The following is a 17,458-nucleotide window of genomic DNA, read 5'->3' as shown; positions in this document are numbered from 1 at the left end:
TTTCCACTATTTTAATAAAAGATTTGACCTGTTTATTAATGTCTCTATTATAAAAGCAGAGGGAGGAATTTCATATGAGTGCAGTAAAAAGGCAACTTATGAGTCTGTGCTGTCTGAATTTCCATGTGTGCTATTGACAGATTAAGCTCTCTGGCGGCAATGAGGACTTATCACCTGTCTTTGTAATGTAACATTATTGGTCATGATTTCTACCCTCTTGATTTAAAATAAAGTGCCTGGGCTCTAAGTCATGCTTTCCCTTTGCAGGATTAACCAAGCCATGGATCTGGGCCACCAGAGAAAGTCTAATGTGTGTGAATTTGACACGAGTGAGGAGGAGGAAATTATGCAACTGGTGATCTACATCCCCACCTTCATCCTGGGGCTGCCCTTCAACCTCCTGGCTCTCTTCATGTTCTGCTGCAAGATCAAGCGATGGACCGAATCCACCATTTACATGAGCAACCTTGCCCTGGCAGACATCCTGCTGCTGTTCTCCCTTCCTTTTAAGATGCTTGATCAGGATGGGGGCTGGCCCTTCAACGTTGCTTTCTGTTCCTTTATGGAGTCCCTCTACTTTGTCAACATGTATGCCAGCATCTTCATTATCACCTCCATCAGCATTGATCGCTATCTCGCCATCATCCACCCTTTGAAGGCGAGGGTTTTCCGCTCGCCCCAGAACACTGTGATAATTTGCCTTGTCATTTGGGCCTTTGTGTGGTTGGGGAGCATCCCGATCTATGGGTTCCATGACAGCACGGGTTCCACTAACTCCACCATCGTCTGTTTCCACGGATTTTCTGATAAGTCATGGAACCCGGCTCTGATAGCTTTCGTGGAGCTGTTGGGGTTTGTCATCCCGATGGCCATTATGGTCTTTTGTTCAGTCCGAATCATCAGGAAACTTCTGCAGAGAGAAAACGACATCCCCGGAAACAGCCAGATCTGCATCAGAATCATCATTGCCAATTTGGCAATCTTCATCTGTTCGTTTGCACCCACCCACCTTGGCATCTTGCTCCAATTTTTAGTGCGGCGGGACATCATTGGCAGAGATTACTGTTCGATGCGGCGCAGCATCAGTTTATTTGTTCAAGGTGCCATGTGTTTAGCCAATGTCAACTGTTGCCTAGATGCCGTTTGTTACTATTTTGTCGCGAAGGAATTTCGGGACCAGGGCTTACGCACCAAGAGGTCCTTGGTTTCCATTTTCTCAGTCAATGATGTGAGTGTTTAGCCAGATTCAGGACTACTTTACCACATTTACCATGCGGTTTGTGTCATGTCTTTTTCTTACACACTGCCCTCGGTGTTTCATCCAACTGCAGTTTTGTCAACATCATGGCTTATTCATCATAGACCCAAGATGATTTCTTTAGTACTTTCTCTTTAGAAAGAACAGACATTTATGTAGCACTTTTCACAAACTTAAGGAGTGTTAAAAAGCAATTTTCAGCTAATTAAGTACTTTTGAAGTGAAGTCAATGTTGCCATGTGGGAAATATGACAGCCAATTTGCGCACAGCAAAATCACAGAAGCAGCAATGCGGCAATCACCAGATAGCCTTTTTGGGTGAGGTGGTTGAGGGATAAATATTGACTGGGAAACTGGGAGGACACTCGCAATCTTTTTTGGATGGTTCCAAGGGTCTTTTATTCCCTTAAAGGGCAGATGGGACACTTAATGTCTCCAGCTAAAATGTTTTCAACAATGCAGTGCTCTCTCAGTACTGCGCTGGGGTGCCAGCCTATATTTGCGTGCAAGTTCCCAGAGTGGCATTCTTTCAGGGGATGTGGGTGCCAGCATTTGCTGCCGAACCCTCATGGCCCTTGAGAGCAGTTAAGAGTTATGTGCATAGCTGTGGGCCTGGAGTCTGGGTGTGAAGTCAATAAATGCTGTCCTGGGGGCAGAACAGTGGCGCAGTGGTTAGCACTGCTGCTTCACAGCACCGAGGGCCCGGGTTCGATCCCGGCACTGGGTCACTGTCCGTGTGGAGTTTGCACATTCTCCCCGTGTTTGCATGGGTCTCACCCTCACAACTCAAAAAGATGTGAAGGGTAAGTGGCGACGCTAAATCGGCCCTTATTTGGAAAAAAAATGAAATGGGTACTCTAAGCATGAATAAAAAATGTAGGGCAGCAGATTTCCCTGTTAAAGATGGGATTTTACAACAATCAATAATAACTTTCAATTCCAATTTGTTTTGTAGCCAATTAATCCAAAGCATTAACTAACTGAATTTAAATTCAACCCGCAGCCATTTGAACCCGTCTACCCAGAGCATTAGTCTGGACTTAGTGGATTACTAAATCCAACAACATTATTATTATGCCACTGTTTCACGGTCTCCTGACTCAGGAGAAAGACTACCTTTGCGTCATGATTGACATCCGAACTCCACAGCTCCCATCTGCAATCCTATAGATCGCCAACTCTCACATTTCCTAACCCTGCAGATTCTTGGAAGGTTGGGTATTTATTGTGCGTAGTTTTTGATTGCAGGTGCAATTATACATTTTGTGGCATGGCACCTTTAAGTACAGTGGTGAGGGCAGTGAATTACATGCGACTCCAGTCTCCCTTGACTCTCAGTGCTGTGAATGCCCTTGTCCCAGATTGATGGAACAAAACAGTAAAGCATTAACAATCCCATCGTCATCCAGCATTATTCAAAAACAACCAGATTGCAAACTCAAAATGTGAGCATTAACTTCAGTTAGAGACAGTCACAGGTGTCGAGTGGATTAAGGCTTTCGCTCTACAAGAAAACAGGAAGTATGTTAATCTCAGTCCACATCTTGTAGTCAGAGTCAAAAATGTTGTCTTAAATTCATTTTGCGGATTTTATAAAGTTCCTTCCAGCCTCTCTGTGTGTTGAATTTTTCTTTCATGGTTTTAAACCTCCACCAACCCCTTCATTTTTTCCCACTTCAAACATTTCCGTCTCTTGCCCCTTGATGGTTGGCACTTGGGCTATTTGTGCGCAACTCCTTTGGCTCCTTCCTAACTGAGTTGTTACCCTCTTTACTTTAAATTGGCAGAAACTGCTTTTAAAAAATAAAGGCTCAGGAAAGGAGGCAGCATGGTAGCACAGTGGTTAGCACAATTGCTTCACAGCTCCAGGGTCCCAGGTTTGATTCCGGCTTGGGTCACTGTCTGTGCGGAGTCTGCACATTCTCCCCGAGTGTGCGTGGGTTTCCTCCGGGTGCTCCGGTTTCCTCCCACAGTCCAAAGATGTGCAGGGTAGGTGGATTGGCCATGCTAAATTGCCCTTAGTGTCCAAAAGTGCACTTAGTGTTGGGTGGGGCTACTGTGTTATGGGGATAGGATAGAGGTGTGGACCTTGATGTGGGGTGCTCTTTCCAAGAGCCGGTGCAGACTCGATGGGCCGAATGGCCTCCTTCTGCACTGTAATTTCTCTGATTTCTATGAAAGGCAAGTGTTCATTTTTTTCTCTAAAAATATCCTTTATCCACAAAATTTTCCAAAGCTACTTTACGTAATGGTTCAAGTTTGACACTCCACAAAGTGTAATCTTCCTCCCCTTTCAGGTACCATGCCCTAAGAGAGCAATGGCAACCATGGACTTCCATTGGATTGATCCCTGATTATGCTTGGTAAAGTACTGCATTGGTGTTGCCATCACCTTCTGGCTGACCAGGAAACTCTTCAACTCTTGCTGCCTGTCATCAGGTCTCTAGGAAGGATTTCAGGGTGATAATCAACTTGTTTGGTCACATTATCAAAATTACCTTCCATGAACATCAAGTCCTGAAGTGGAACTTTAACCCAGATCTTCTGGCCACTATCCACAGAACCACAGCTCAGTGATGAGCACTGCTGCCTCACAGCGCCAGGGCGCTAGGTCCGGTTCTGGCCTTGGGTCACTGTCTGTGTGGAGCTTGCACATTCTCCCCGTGTCTGCGTCAGTTTCCACTAGGTGCTCTGGTTTCCTACCACAGTCCAAAGATGTGCAGTTTAGGGGGATTGGCCATGCTAAATTGCCTCTTAGTGACCAAAGATGTGCAGTTTAGGGGGATTGGCCTTGCTAAATTGCCTTAGTGTCCAAAGATGTGCAGGTTAGGCGGATTCACCATGATCAATACACAGGGTTATGGGGATAGGGCGGGGGGAGTGGGCTCAGGTAGAATGCTCTTTCAGAGGGTCGGTGCAGACTCGGTGAGGCGAATGGTCTCCTTCTGCACTGCAGGGATTCCATGGACATTCACAAAGTGATACAATTCAATTTCCTTCAATATGGTATGGACCACTCTGAGGTGCCTCATGACATTTACAATTAAAGGATGTATTATAATATAAATTTCATGTCAAGTGTTCTCTGATGTACACAATCCAAGGGTTGTTTCACAGGTTCCAGCCCTTTTGTGTACTAGTAAGAGGGCCTGAGACTTAGAGTGTGGCCTTTCCCCATTGAGTCTTTGCAGCAGCTCCCTCAAGGTCTAGTGTGTTGGCCAGCGTGTGGTCCAGGATCTTGGAAAGCCGAGTGTCAAATGTTTTTCGCCGAGTATTTGATGAGAGTGTATTCAAGGTATTCAGGTTTTTCCAGATATCTCAGCGGATCCAAGCATTCCTCAGGTCGCTGCTGAGCCAGACAGATTGCCACATTCCCAGAATCAATTCCTGGTATTTACCGAATTATCTGGTCTCAGCAGAGCAGTGCTGATGGCAGAATTGCAATAGGCTTCGTTACCCCCAGACCAGTGAGTAGCTAAATTAGCAATGGTACCTGATTTCTGTTTGAACTGTTTGTGTGAGTGTGCACTGGGTAAGGACGTTCCCCACTGTCAGCGCTCAGGCATGTTAGGCTCAGGCATATAGAATGGGTATTTCAGTGAGGCATCAGATGAATGTAGATGACCAGGAACAAGTCTTTGGAGGAGCCACATACCCGCACCCTCTCTCACCCCACCCTCCACAAACCGCTTACTATCACCCATTGGGCAGCACACATGGTGGTATTTAAAGGGACTACCGTAGGCTGGCTGAAGCGCAGCCTGCTCCGGAATTACGACCTTAGCCCATCTGCAGTAACCAAATTAGGTCCCAGTTCGCAAAACAGCTCGAGCCTCGTGTGCAGGGCTTTGGGCTGTGATCCTCCCACAATCTGCCTGAGGAGGGAAAATAAGTAACCAACAGCTCACATTTACACAGCCTCCGGAGCTTTAAAAACGGCCTGACAGTGCTTTGAATCCATCTCACCAAAGTTTTTACAGTAAATTTTACAGTGGGCCAGTACAAGAACGGGTTTGAAAATTAATCTGACTGTCTGTTGTAGCCAGTTGCAAACAGTATCCGAAGGTTATGATGGCAAAAAATGGGCTGGAGGGCTTAACACAACTGTGATTCTTTCAGTAAATTCCCAGAAATGGAATTATGACCAAAGCAGAAGTAACTTATGCCATTTCCCCCACACCCGCCAGTTCACAGCAGACTACGCCCTCAAGCAGATCCAATACAGGACGGACTGACAGTCTAAACTGGGCAAACATTCTCAAGAAGCTACATTCCCCTCTCTTGGAAAAAATATAGGCACCTGGTGACAGGAGTAGTTTTATAATTCTTAGTACAGTTAACTAAAAAAATTCTATCAATTTCAGTTTTGAAATGCTCATTTGAATTAATCAGTAACTATTTGGTTAGTAGATCATTCCTGTTAAGACAAGGGTTGGGCGAAGTAACGTCTTTTACTTATCTGGGTGGTGCAGTAAGTACTACTGATAGGATAGACGAGGATGTAAAGACCAGAATTAGGAAGGTTAGAACAGCATTTATCACACTCTCCAACATCTGGAAATCAAGAGAGATCACCAAGGCCAAAAATCTTCAACTGCAAAGTAAAGTCTGTTCTCCTTTAAGGCTCTGAAACATGGAGAACCACCAAAACAATGTTGCTCTACATAGAATTATAGAATTCCTACAGTGTAGCAGGAAGCCATTCGGACCATCGAGTCTGCACCGACCCTCTAAAATAACACCCTATCTAGGTCCACTGCCCCACCCTATCACTGTAATCCCACCCAACCTGCACACCTTTGGACACTAAGGGACAATTTTAGCATGGCCAATCCACCTAAACTGCACACCCTTTGGACTGTGGGAGGAAACCGGAGCATCCGGAGGAAGCCCACACAGACACGGGGAGAAGGTACAAACTCCAGACAGACAGTCACCTGAGGCTAGAATTGAACTCGGGTCCCTGACACTCTAGGCAGCAATGCTAACCACTGTGCCACCGTGCCGCCCCTTTAGGGCAACAATTGCGGAGTTTGGCCCAAGACAGGATTAGATGGAGAGAATTTGTCGGTGGCCCTTGCTCCTTCAAGGAGTGAAAAGGCTAAGAAGAAGAAGATAATTCCTGTCATATCTTCAAATTAGAGAATAACAGAGGCAAAAGAGTTTGGAAACACTCAGCAGCTCACTCAGGTGTGTGGAGAGAGAAACAAACGTGACATTTCAGGTGACTGACCTTTCATCACAACTGTTGACCTGAAATGTTAAGGGTACATTTCTCTCTCCACAAATTCTGCATGACTTTCTGAGTGTTTCGAGCATCCATTTTTTATTTATGATTTCCAGCACCGGCAGTATTTTTCTTGAAAGAATATTGAAGGTTAATTTGAAGGATGTAGCAGCCTGTTTGTTCATTTGTTTAAAAATGAAGGCACGGTGGTGCAGTGGTTATCACTGCGGCCTCACGGCGCTGAGGACCCGAGTTCAATCCCGGCTCCAGGTCACTGTCCGTGTGGAGTTTGCACATTCCCCCCGTGTCTGTATGGGTCTCACCCCCACAACCCAAAGATGTTCAGGGTAGGTGGATTGGCCACGTTAAATTGCCCCTTAATTGGAAAAAAATAACAATTGGGTACTCTAAATTCAAAAAATATAGAGCATATTGCAATCTGAAAGAAAAATGACGGAATTTCAACAATTAATAATGGGGAACATGGGGCGAAATTCTCCCCCAACGGCGGGCTGTCCGCCGACTGGCTCCAAAGCCGGCGCCAATCAGACAGGCATCGTGCCGGCCCAAAGGTGCGGAAGGCTCCGCATCTTTGGCGGCCTAGCCCCAACATTGAGGGGCTAGGCCGACGCCGGAGGGATTTCCGCCCCGCCAGCTGGCGGAAATGGCGTTTGTTTCCCCGCCAGCTGGCGCGGAAATGCGGCGCATGCGCGGGAGCGTCAGCGGCCGCTGTCAGTTTCCCAGCCCATGCGCGGGAGCGTCAGCGGCCGCTGTCAGTTTCCCGCGCATGCGCAGTGGGGAGAGTCTCTTCCGCCTCCGCCATGGTGGAGGCCGTAGCGGAGGCGGAAGGGAAAGAGTGCCCCCACGGCACAGGCCCGCCCGCGGATCAGTGGGCCCCGATCGCGGGCCAGGCCACCGTGGGGGCACCCCCCGGGGTCAGATCGCCCCGCGCCCCCCCCACAGGACCCCGGAGCCCGCCCACGCCGCCTGGTCCCGCCGGTAAATACCAGGTTTGATTTACGTCGGCGGGACAGGCAATTGCTGGGCGGGACTTCGGCCCATCCGGGCCGGAGAATCCAGCGGGGGGTCCCGCCAACCGGCGCGGCCCGATTCCCGCCCCCGCCCAATCTCCGAGAGCGGAGACTTCTGCGGGGGCGGGATTCACGGCGGCCAACGGCCATTCCCCGACCTGGCGGGGGGTCGGAGAATGACGCCCATGATATCCAGCGTTAAACAATGTAACTGTTTGCCTACAGTCTTACAAACTTTAGTGCAAATCAATTTAATGGAGTTGCACCCCTGTATTTAAAATGTGTTAAAGAAAGAACTTTATTTATTCAGTGTCTTTCACAACTTCAGGGTGATCCTCACTGTACAGACACGAAGCAAGAGTCACTGTTGGAATATAATAAACAAAGCAGCTAATTTGGACATAAGGGGCAGGATTCTCCGCAAACTGGCGAGAAATCCGCTACCTGGCACCAAAAACGGCGCGGATCACTCCGGCGTCGGGCACCCAAAGGTGCAGAAGTCTCCGCACGTTTAGGGGCCAAGCCCTCACCTTGAGGGGCTAGGCCCGCGCCGGACTGGTTTCCGCTCCGCCGACTGGCGGGAAAGGCCTTTGGCGCCACGCCAGCCGGCGCTGAAAGGACTTTGCCGGGCGATGCATGCGCGGGAGGGTCAGAGGCTGCTGACATCATCCCCGCGCATGCGCAGGGGAGGGGGTCTCTTCCGCCTTCGCCATAGTGAAGACCATGGCGAAGGCGGAAGAAAAAGAATGCCCCCACGGCACAGGCCCGCCGGCCGATCGGTGGGCCCCGATCGCGGGCCATGCCACTGTGGGGGCACCCCCCGGGGCCAGATCGCCTCGCACTCCCCCCAGGACACTGGTGCCCGCCCGCGCCGCATTGTCCCGCCGTTCACAAGGTGGTTTAATCCACGCCGGCTGGAGAGGATTGACAGTGGCGGCGCGGCGCGGCGCGATTCCCACCCCCGCCGAATCTCTGGTGGCGGAGAATTCGGGACACTGCGGGGGCGGGATTCCCGCCAGCCCCTGGCGATTCTCCGACCCGGTGGGGGGTTGGAGAATCGCGCCCATGAAGTTTACACAAGCAGCAATGTGATATTGACCAGATAATCTATTTGAGTAATGTTGTTGAGTGATAAATATGCCAGGGCATAACAACTCCTCTGTTGTTCTTCAAAATGGTGGCTTGATGGAGCCTTGGTTTATCCTTTCCCATCTGAAAGACAGCACCTTTGACAGGGTGGCACTGAACTTACAGCCTAGATTCTGAGCTCAAGTGCTTAAAGTGGGCTTAAAACCCACAAATTCCTGACTCTGAGGCGAGGGTGTTACCACTGAGCTGGCACCTTCACTTATTTGTTGCTTGATGTACAGATAATGCACTATGATTATTCATGAAGGCCCCGCCGGGGGCAGCACGGTGGCGCAGTGGTTAGCACCACTGTCTTACGGCGATGAGGACCGGGTTTCGATCCCGGCTCTGGGTCACTGTCCGTGTGGAGTTTGCACATTCTCCCCGTGTTTGTGTGGGTTTCGCCCCCACAACCCAAAGATGTGCAGGCTAGGTGGATTGGCCACGTTAAATTGCCCCTTAATTGGAAAAAATGAATTGGGTTCTCAAAATGTTTTTTTTTTAAATGCCTTCTCAACCTTGCCCCTCGCCTGAGGTGTGGTGATCCTTAGGTTAAATCTCCATCAATCACCTCTCCCCTCAAAGTGGAAAGCAGCCGATGGTCATCTGGGACTGTGGCGACTTAAATCTTTACTTACTATTGCACTGCATACATTTTAAAAGCTGCTGTACAAAGCATTATGTGCCATTGACAGATAAGGACTGGAGACCACAAAGAACAAGAAATACAGTCAAGAATCTGTTTTTTTAAATATTGGACTGCAGCCAAGTGAGATTGGGATCTGTGGGCCCTTCCACCAACTAATAATATATCTTACCCACCCTGTTGAGCTGGTAAAACGTTCAGGGCTAAGTTTGAGAGGAAAGCCACCAAGATAAAGATTTCAAAATGCAAACATTTATGAAGATTGAAGTCTGTGTAATTTTTCTCGAAAGCTTGTAAGTTCTCAACACAGCCATCAGTAGTAATTTGCATGCCATACACGTGCTAGCATAGTCATATTTTGCAGTCACCAGTGTGAATAAAAGCTTGTACCTATCAGCCAATTGAACTTAAAGAAAGGGGAGTGTCATGATATCCACATTAACATATCATGGTGCAATCACACACACACACTGATGGACAGGTAGATGGACCAATCAACACACACACACAACATCACAGCCAATCACCAGTGAGAGCACACGCACTATAAAACAGGGAACACCACAGTTCCCGCTCATTCTACCAGGAGATAGCTCAGAGCACAGAGCTCACAGCGTGCCACTCAGACATACATCATGTGCTGAGTGCCTCACTAAGATAGTGCTAGGGCCGGGTCCACAGGTTAGCTGGTGAAGTACGAACCACAGCCAGAAGTTAATAGTTATTATTGTACAGAATAATAAAACAGAGTTGTACCATCTACAACCGTGTTGGTTTGGTTGTGTATCGGAACACCCAACACGACATAGTACCAGGATTGGAAACTCCCCAGCAACTGTGAGACTTACCTGCACCTCTTCAGAGATCCGCCATCCTGCGCCATGGACACCATCAGCCCGCCACAGCTGCTCCAAATCGCTGGAAATCTCGGCGTCAACTGGAAGCTGTTTAAACAGCGCTTCCAGCTCTTCCTAGAAGCCACAGACAGGGAGAATGCATCGGACACCAGGAAGATCGCCCTCCTCCTCTCCACGGCAGGGCAACACGCCATCCACATCTACAACTCCCTGGCATTTGCGGAAGGCGAGGACAAGACGAAGTACAAGACGGTCCTTCTAAAATTTGAGGAACACTTCAGCGTGGAAGTTAATGAGAGCTTCGAGAGGTGCCTGCAGATTCAGAGTAGGAAATAATATTGATTGTGTTTTCTTTGCAGGGCCAGGTTGTATTTAAACATATATTTTCAGGAAGTATTTTAGCAGGAGAAGTCACAGTGTCAAAAGGCTGTGGCAAAAGTGCATTAGCCATGGGGTCTTCTTGCTGATGTAGCTGTAATTAATTTTCAGTACAATGAAGATGATTGACTATACTTGGTGGTCTAACAGACAGCAGAACTCACTTCCCTAAAATATTTATAAAACAGTTTATATTGAAATCAGAGCTTCTTCCTGTCAGGACCCAATGTCCTTTTTTGTTCTCGGGATGTGAGTGTCACTGGCAAGGCTATTATTTCTTGTCCGTTCCCAATTCCCCAGAGAAAATGGTGGTGAATCACCTACTTGAACGTCTGCAGTCCATGTGGGGTAGGTACACATTGTGTTTTAATGTCTGCTATTTGTTGCAATTAGAGTCAGAGAGGTTTACAGCATGGAAACAGGCCCTTCTGCCCAACTTGTCCATGCTGCCCAGTTTTTACCAGTAAACTAGTCCCAATTGCCCGCATTTGGCCCATATCCCTCTACACCCATCTGACCCATACAACTGTCTAAATGTTTTTTAAAAGACAAAATTGTACCCGCCTCTATTACTGCCTCTGGCAGCTCGTTACAGACACTGACACCCTCTGTGTGAAATAATTGCCCCTCTAGACGCTTATGTATCTCTCTCCTCTCACCTTAATCCTATGCCCTCTAGTTTTACCTTTGGGAAAAGTTGTTGACTATCTACCTTATCTATGCTCCTCATTATTTTATATCCTCTACAAGGCCACCCCTAAGCATCCTACGCTCCAGGGAAAAAATTCCCAGGCTATCCAGCTTCTCCTTATAACTCATTTAATTGAATGGCTTAATGATATTAATGAGAAGACCATTTTGTTCCATATTTATAAATTAAATGAATTTGAATTCCCCCCAGCTGCCATGATGGGATCTGAACACTAGGCTTCTCAATTGCTAGTCCAGTAAAGCTGCCAGTATGTTACCAGCTCCTCACACTTAATCAACATGTTCAACAACAACTGAACCATGCTGGTTCGAAATTTCAATGCAAACTCTCACCTGCCCCATGCATGTTCCTTCAGTGCAGCTATTCAGTCTTAATATATTCATCGAAGGATGACAATGAAATGAAATGAAAATGAAAATGAAACTTATTGTCACAAGTAGGCTTCAAATGAAGTTACTGTGAAAAGCCCCTAGTCGCCACATTCCGGCGCCTGTTCGGGGAAGCTGGCACAGGAAATGGGTAGGTTAGAGAGATCTGCAGATAGTCTATAGGATGAGGTGATGGTTATGATATGAATTGCAATAGTTTCGGATGATCTGAACATTACAGAAATTGAAAAATGTGAGACTAGCAATAAGCGCACTGGGGTAGCCAAGTCTGGGATGATGAAGACATGAATGTGGTGACGTTGAGGTGGAAGTGAACTACGCTGTGGAGCTGAAAGCAGGCTGTTTCTTTGTTGGAGTGAATGTCGATTGGGAGTTCAATTCAGGGTTCAAAAGGCACAGGGCTAAATCGCTGGCTTTGAAAGCAGACCAAGGCAGGCCAGCAGCACGGTTCAATTCCCGTAACAGCCTCCCCGAACAGGCGCTGGAATGTGGCGACTAGGGGCCTTTCACAGTAACTTCATTTGAAGCCTACTTGTGACAATAAGCGATTTTCATTTCATTTCATTTCAAGGTTGGGAAAAGTATAACTCAACCTGAGAGAATAGCTTGGGTTAGCTTCAAGGGCAATTAGGGCTTGGAGCTGAAGTTGAAGATAACACCTTTGATCTTGCTGAACTCCAGAAAGTCATGATACATCAGTTAATCAGGCTGACATGACAGAGACTTTTGTTTAAATATATTTTATTCCAAACCATACAGAAAGTTCCACATTCATTAAAACAAAATCAAATTACAAACAGTTTGCATTTTTCATTTTGTACAAACCTATCTCTACCTCCCAAACCCCCCGCCCCCCATCTACTCACTGCCGACAAACAGCTCCTTGAACAACCTCCATCCTGTCCATAACCCCTCTTCAGACCCCCGAAGGGAATCTTAATTTTCTCCATTTGCAGAAATTCTGCCACGTCCCTCAACCATGCCGACGGCCTCGGTGGCACCGCCGACCTCAACCCAGTAGGATTCGTCGCTGGGCAATCAGAGAGGCGAAGGCCACGACATCAGCCCCCTTACCCTCCAGCAGCACCGGCATCTCAGATATACCAAAGATTGCCACCAAAGGGCACGGCTCCACCCTCACACTCATTATCTTCGACAGTGACTCAAACACTGACGTCCAAAGCTCAGCAGTTTCGGGCAGGACCTAAACATGTGCATGTGATTCACCGGACCCACAGCGCACCTCTCACATCTATTGTCCACCTCTGGGACGAACCTGCTCATGCGTGCACGAGTCATATGAGCCCTGTGAACCACTTTAAATTGGATCAGGCTCATCCTGGCACAGGAGATGGTCGAGTTCACCCATACAATATTTCACATGAGACCTATCCCTCCCAGTGCCACTCCCAGCTCCTCTTCCCACTTCCCTTTTATCCCTTCTAATGAAGCCTTCCCTGTCTCAGGCAACCACCCACATATGTGACCGAGATACTCCCCTCCCCAGCTCATCGCTTGGACACAGTCTATTTAACAGTGTATGCTCGGCAGCTGAGGGACCAAAGGAAACGCTTTTTGAATAAAGTCCAACACCTGCGTGCACTGTAATTCACTCCTGTCGGGAGCTGATACTTCTCCTTCAATTGCTCCATCCCCGCTAACCTCCCCTCCACAAACAGATCCCAAATCTTCTCAACCCCCTTCCTACTCCAACTCCTATGTTGTGTCTATCCCCACGGGCGCAAAGCTATGATTTCCACAGATTGGTGACTGTACCGACATGCCTCCAACCCAAAGTGCCGCCTAAACTGTTTCCAAATCTTAAGGAATGCCACCACCGGGCTCGCTGTAAACCTGGTCAAGAGAGAATGGGAGAAGGGCCGTAACCAGCGCCTTTAAACATGCCTTCCCCCATATTCACCCACTCTGGCGCCTCCTCCCCCACCCCCCCACCCCCACCCCTGCCAACAACTGCACCTTTTCCACATTTGCCACCCAGTAATAATGTAGTAAATTTGGTAACGCCAGCCGCAACACCCCCCCCCCCCCCACCCCCCTCCCCTCCCTGGCCCCCACCACTGCCCCACCTTTCCCACATTCACCACCCAGTAATAATATAGTACATTTGGTAATGCCAGCACCCACTCCCCAAGTGCCCCATCTCCGTGTCCTCCGCCCGGGGCACGGACCTATACAACCCCCCAAAAAATAATACAAATGCCCTGTTAATTTTTTCTGGAGTAGTCACCAGCCCTCCACCCCATCCCTAACCTGTGCCATCTCCCGTGTGGCTGCCTGCCATCTCAACTGGTAGGCTAACAGGCAGCTGGCCTTCTCCACACACTCATAAAATACTTGTCTTGCCCGATAGAGCTGGCCGACTGCCTTCTGCTATCGATATCAGATCAAACTCCACCTGTAGTCACTTTCTTTCCGTGAACAGCTTTCTCGTCGGGGCTGCTTCCAAAATGGCCTCAACCAACCTCTGCCTCTCTGTATTCTCAACCTTATTCCTATGGGCCTTATAGGATATCACTTCCCCCTCAAATCACTGCCTTCAACGCTTCCCAAAACGTTGAGGGCAAAACCTCCATGGAGATTCACACAAAGGACCCCATTCACGACGCCCAAACTACCCTTCCCCCACTCCTCCTCACCAACTGTAGTGATATGCATCACTGTATATACACAAGGGGTTAATGTAAATACACTACAACTAAGTAACCACTCGAGGAAGCACCAGAGATGTATACAATAAACAAACAGGAAGTCCAAGGGGCACTCTTCACAGGAACGGCAGCTAGTGAGCAGATGTAACATCTAGTATAAGCGCTGGAGAGAGAATGAACTCACACAATAAAGCATCAAATTCAACTGTGAAACTACGAGCTTTATTCAGACACAAGGAATAATACACCAATCACCACTATTTGGAAAGAACCACCAAAACTCCCCTCCCATCAAAGCCCCCTTGCCTCCACCACCCCCCCGCCACCCCTCGCCTTCTCCAGCAGGAGGAAGAACCCGGGACTCGGAACCATCCCACCATCGACCATAACAAAAAGACCAACATGTGCAGCAATAATATTTCCCAACATTCACATTACAAAAACATCAAAAAATATACGCATTCCCTCCATTGGTCATCCCCCAAACCATGCTTCCTGTCAAAGTCATTTACCTCCTTTAGTGTGTTCAGATAATGTCTTTGCCCTTGTATGTTACCCACAGTTTCGCCGGGTACAACATCCCAAATCAGACCTTTCTCCGAAAGAGTACCGCCTTGGCCTTATTAAAGGCCGCTCGCTGCTTGGCCAGGTCACACCCAAGATCCTGATAGATCCGTGTCCGATGACCCTCCCAGCTCCAGTCCCATGTGGATCTCGCCCACCTCAAAATTCGGTCCTTCTCCTGAAACTTGTGCATCCGGCCGATCACCGCCCTCGGCGGTTCTCCTGCTCTCAGCCCCTTCTGCAGCGACCGGTATCCACTCTGAGACCCAATCCACCTCTGGGGGCTTTTCAAAGACCCCCTCCCTGACCAACTTCCCAAACATCTTTGCCACGTAGCCGGTAGCACTCGTAACCTCAACTCCCTCCAGCAATCAACTATTCGCAAACTTTGCCGCCTGGATGGATTCTCCTGGCCATCCACTCTTGCCTTCAACAACTTATAGGCCTTTCCCAGCATTACCACCACCATCTCCAAAGACACATCTGGTCACTGTGATCAGACACTGCCCTTTCCAGCTCTCTGGTCACCCTCCCCCACCAAGACTCCATTCACTGCTCCACCCATTCCACCATCCCGGGAAGAGGAGCTACTTATCCCTCGATCACCTTGTACAGGTTCTCGTGCATCTCCTGCCAATGCTTCTTAAATCTCCCTTTGATGAACTCCATAAAATGATCCAGAGGCAGTGGGGCAGGTGGCACGACAAGCTTCGCCATACTTTCTGCTGCTGTCCACGACGGCCATCTACCTCTTAAGCTGAGGCTTTATTCAATTTAAGTCGGGTGTTGCAACCCACCGACATTCCATATTGGAAGAGAAACCAACACACTCCAGATACTTTGCACTTTTTCCTCACAAAAACTCCCATTAACCGGGTAGAAAGGGCCAAAACGTGTCTCCAAGCAGGAGCCACCTTGTGTGCCTCATGGCCACCACCGGAAGTCAACATGGCAGAGACAGAGAAGGATTGGGAAAGGTAGTGCAGAGGCAGACTCATCAGTGTTAGTGAGGAATGTGTAGATATATGAAAGACGGAAGGGAGGAGGCCAAGGATAAATCCTGGAAAACACCATAGGAAATGTATATTAGTGGGAACGTAAGCCACAGGTTCTCTGGCTGTGACTGGCTTGTTAAGAATGGAACCAACCAGGGTTGATCACATTGAGTGAACAGTGATGGATGAGCATTTGAGGACAGCGATGTAGTCAAATGTGTTGAAGGCTGCAGGAAGGCTGAGGAGAACAAAGGGATCACACACAAAGAATGTCATCAGCAACTATAGCGGGGACTGTTTTGATGTTGTGGGAGAGTTGGAGACCTGGGATTGGGGAGTTTGTGATGACCCGGGGGCGGGGTGCTGGAAATTTGACTGCTTTGCGCCGGAGGCACATTGCTGCTTCCTGGGAGATGTGATTTATCACTGGACATTTTCTTCACAGTTGCAGGGGAAGGACTCATCTAAGAGCAGGAGCAGGAGTACGAACGTTTCCTGGGCATGCCGGAAGGTTTGGAATCAGCATAATCTTGACATCTCCAATCCAACAACAGATATGATGCTGAGATAATAAATTTGGATCAGTCTTCAAAAAAATCAGTGTGCGGCTACAACTAATTTTCCTTAAAGGGAAGGCAACTAAAGGTAAAGGGAGCGATTATCCGGCTGCATTGTGCACGGCGCCAATACCGCTATTCGTGGTGAATAACAGGAGAGCCCAAAAATGAGTTTTTGATCATGATGCTCCCAACCCGCGGCGCCCGATATTAAACTAATTTAAATATTCGCAGCCTATTGAGGCAGGAGTCTCCCGGGTACCGGGATTCACCGGCCTCAGTAACACAGCGTGATGCCGGCGCCAATCAGTACAGCTTTCCGAAAAAGGAAACCGACCGTAATGGGGGCTGGGAGGCCATTGGAGCCCCCAGGCGGTCTGAGAGGCACCGAGGCAGTGCCAGCCTGGGGTTGTCAGGGATGCCAGGTTGGCACCATAGAGTTATATGGTTGGCACTGCCTATGTGCCAGGAACAGTGCCCAGGGGCCAAGGGGCACTGCCAAGCCTGAGGGGGGGCCATTCCCATGAAAGGGAGATTGAAGGTGAGCATGAAGGAATGTATGAAGGGTGGGGAGGTGAAGTGGGGGCCTGAGGTGGGCGCATGGTGTGGGCATGAAGGCAGAGGCCTGAAAGCGGTTGGGGGGAACTGAAAGGGGGAATTGCCTTAAAGGTGGTAGGCCCTCAGCGACCCTGTACCAGGATATGCTCACTTGAGTGTGGGGCGGTCCCGCGATGCCGATGAGGATGGGAGGGGGTGGGATCAAGTCACCCTCATGCCTGGGTGATGTGGAGGCAGTGCGCGTGGAGATTTAGTGATGCAGGGAGGTTGCCCCACAATGATCGACGGTTCTGTGTGTTGCCCATGCCTGGGGGCTGGGGGGAGGGGGGGAGGGGGTGGTGGTAACTTTAAGATCTGGGGCTGGATTCTCCGTCACCTACTGCCGGTAATGAAGTTCCGGATGTGACTTGGAATCTAGCGTCGGCCCAAAAATTGATCGCCGCCGGTCCATTTCCAATGCTCCGGTCTCCCGCTGGCAGCAGCATTGAG

General features: G+C 48.8%; 1 protein-coding gene across 5 annotated transcripts in view; it reads left to right on the top strand.

Moving 5' to 3' along the window:
- Positions 1 to 16,451, top strand: part of LOC140389354 (G-protein coupled receptor 55-like) — a 94,517-nt gene extending 78,066 nt beyond the window's left edge. For 3 of the 5 annotated variants that reach the window (XR_011934355.1, XR_011934354.1, XR_011934356.1), the window contains one exon: positions 16,300 to 16,451. Coding sequence is in view for 1 of the 5 variants with exons in the window: in XM_072473520.1 (XP_072329621.1) it covers positions 281 to 1,240 (960 nt within the window). In the remaining 4 variants the exon portion in view is untranslated. Of the gene's footprint in view, positions 1 to 267; positions 2,861 to 9,897; positions 10,473 to 16,299 lie in introns of those variants that run through there. The other 2 variants (XR_011934357.1, XM_072473520.1) reach the window with 2 other exon arrangements.
- Positions 16,452 to 17,458: the final 1,007 nt, after the last annotated feature.

The sequence above is a fragment of the Scyliorhinus torazame genome, chromosome 14 (genome assembly GCF_047496885.1).
Source record: "Scyliorhinus torazame isolate Kashiwa2021f chromosome 14, sScyTor2.1, whole genome shotgun sequence".
Taxonomy (NCBI): domain Eukaryota; kingdom Metazoa; phylum Chordata; class Chondrichthyes; order Carcharhiniformes; family Scyliorhinidae; genus Scyliorhinus; species Scyliorhinus torazame.
The sequence above is the reverse complement of the archived record's forward strand: the minus strand, read 5'-3'. Positions and strand labels throughout refer to the sequence as shown.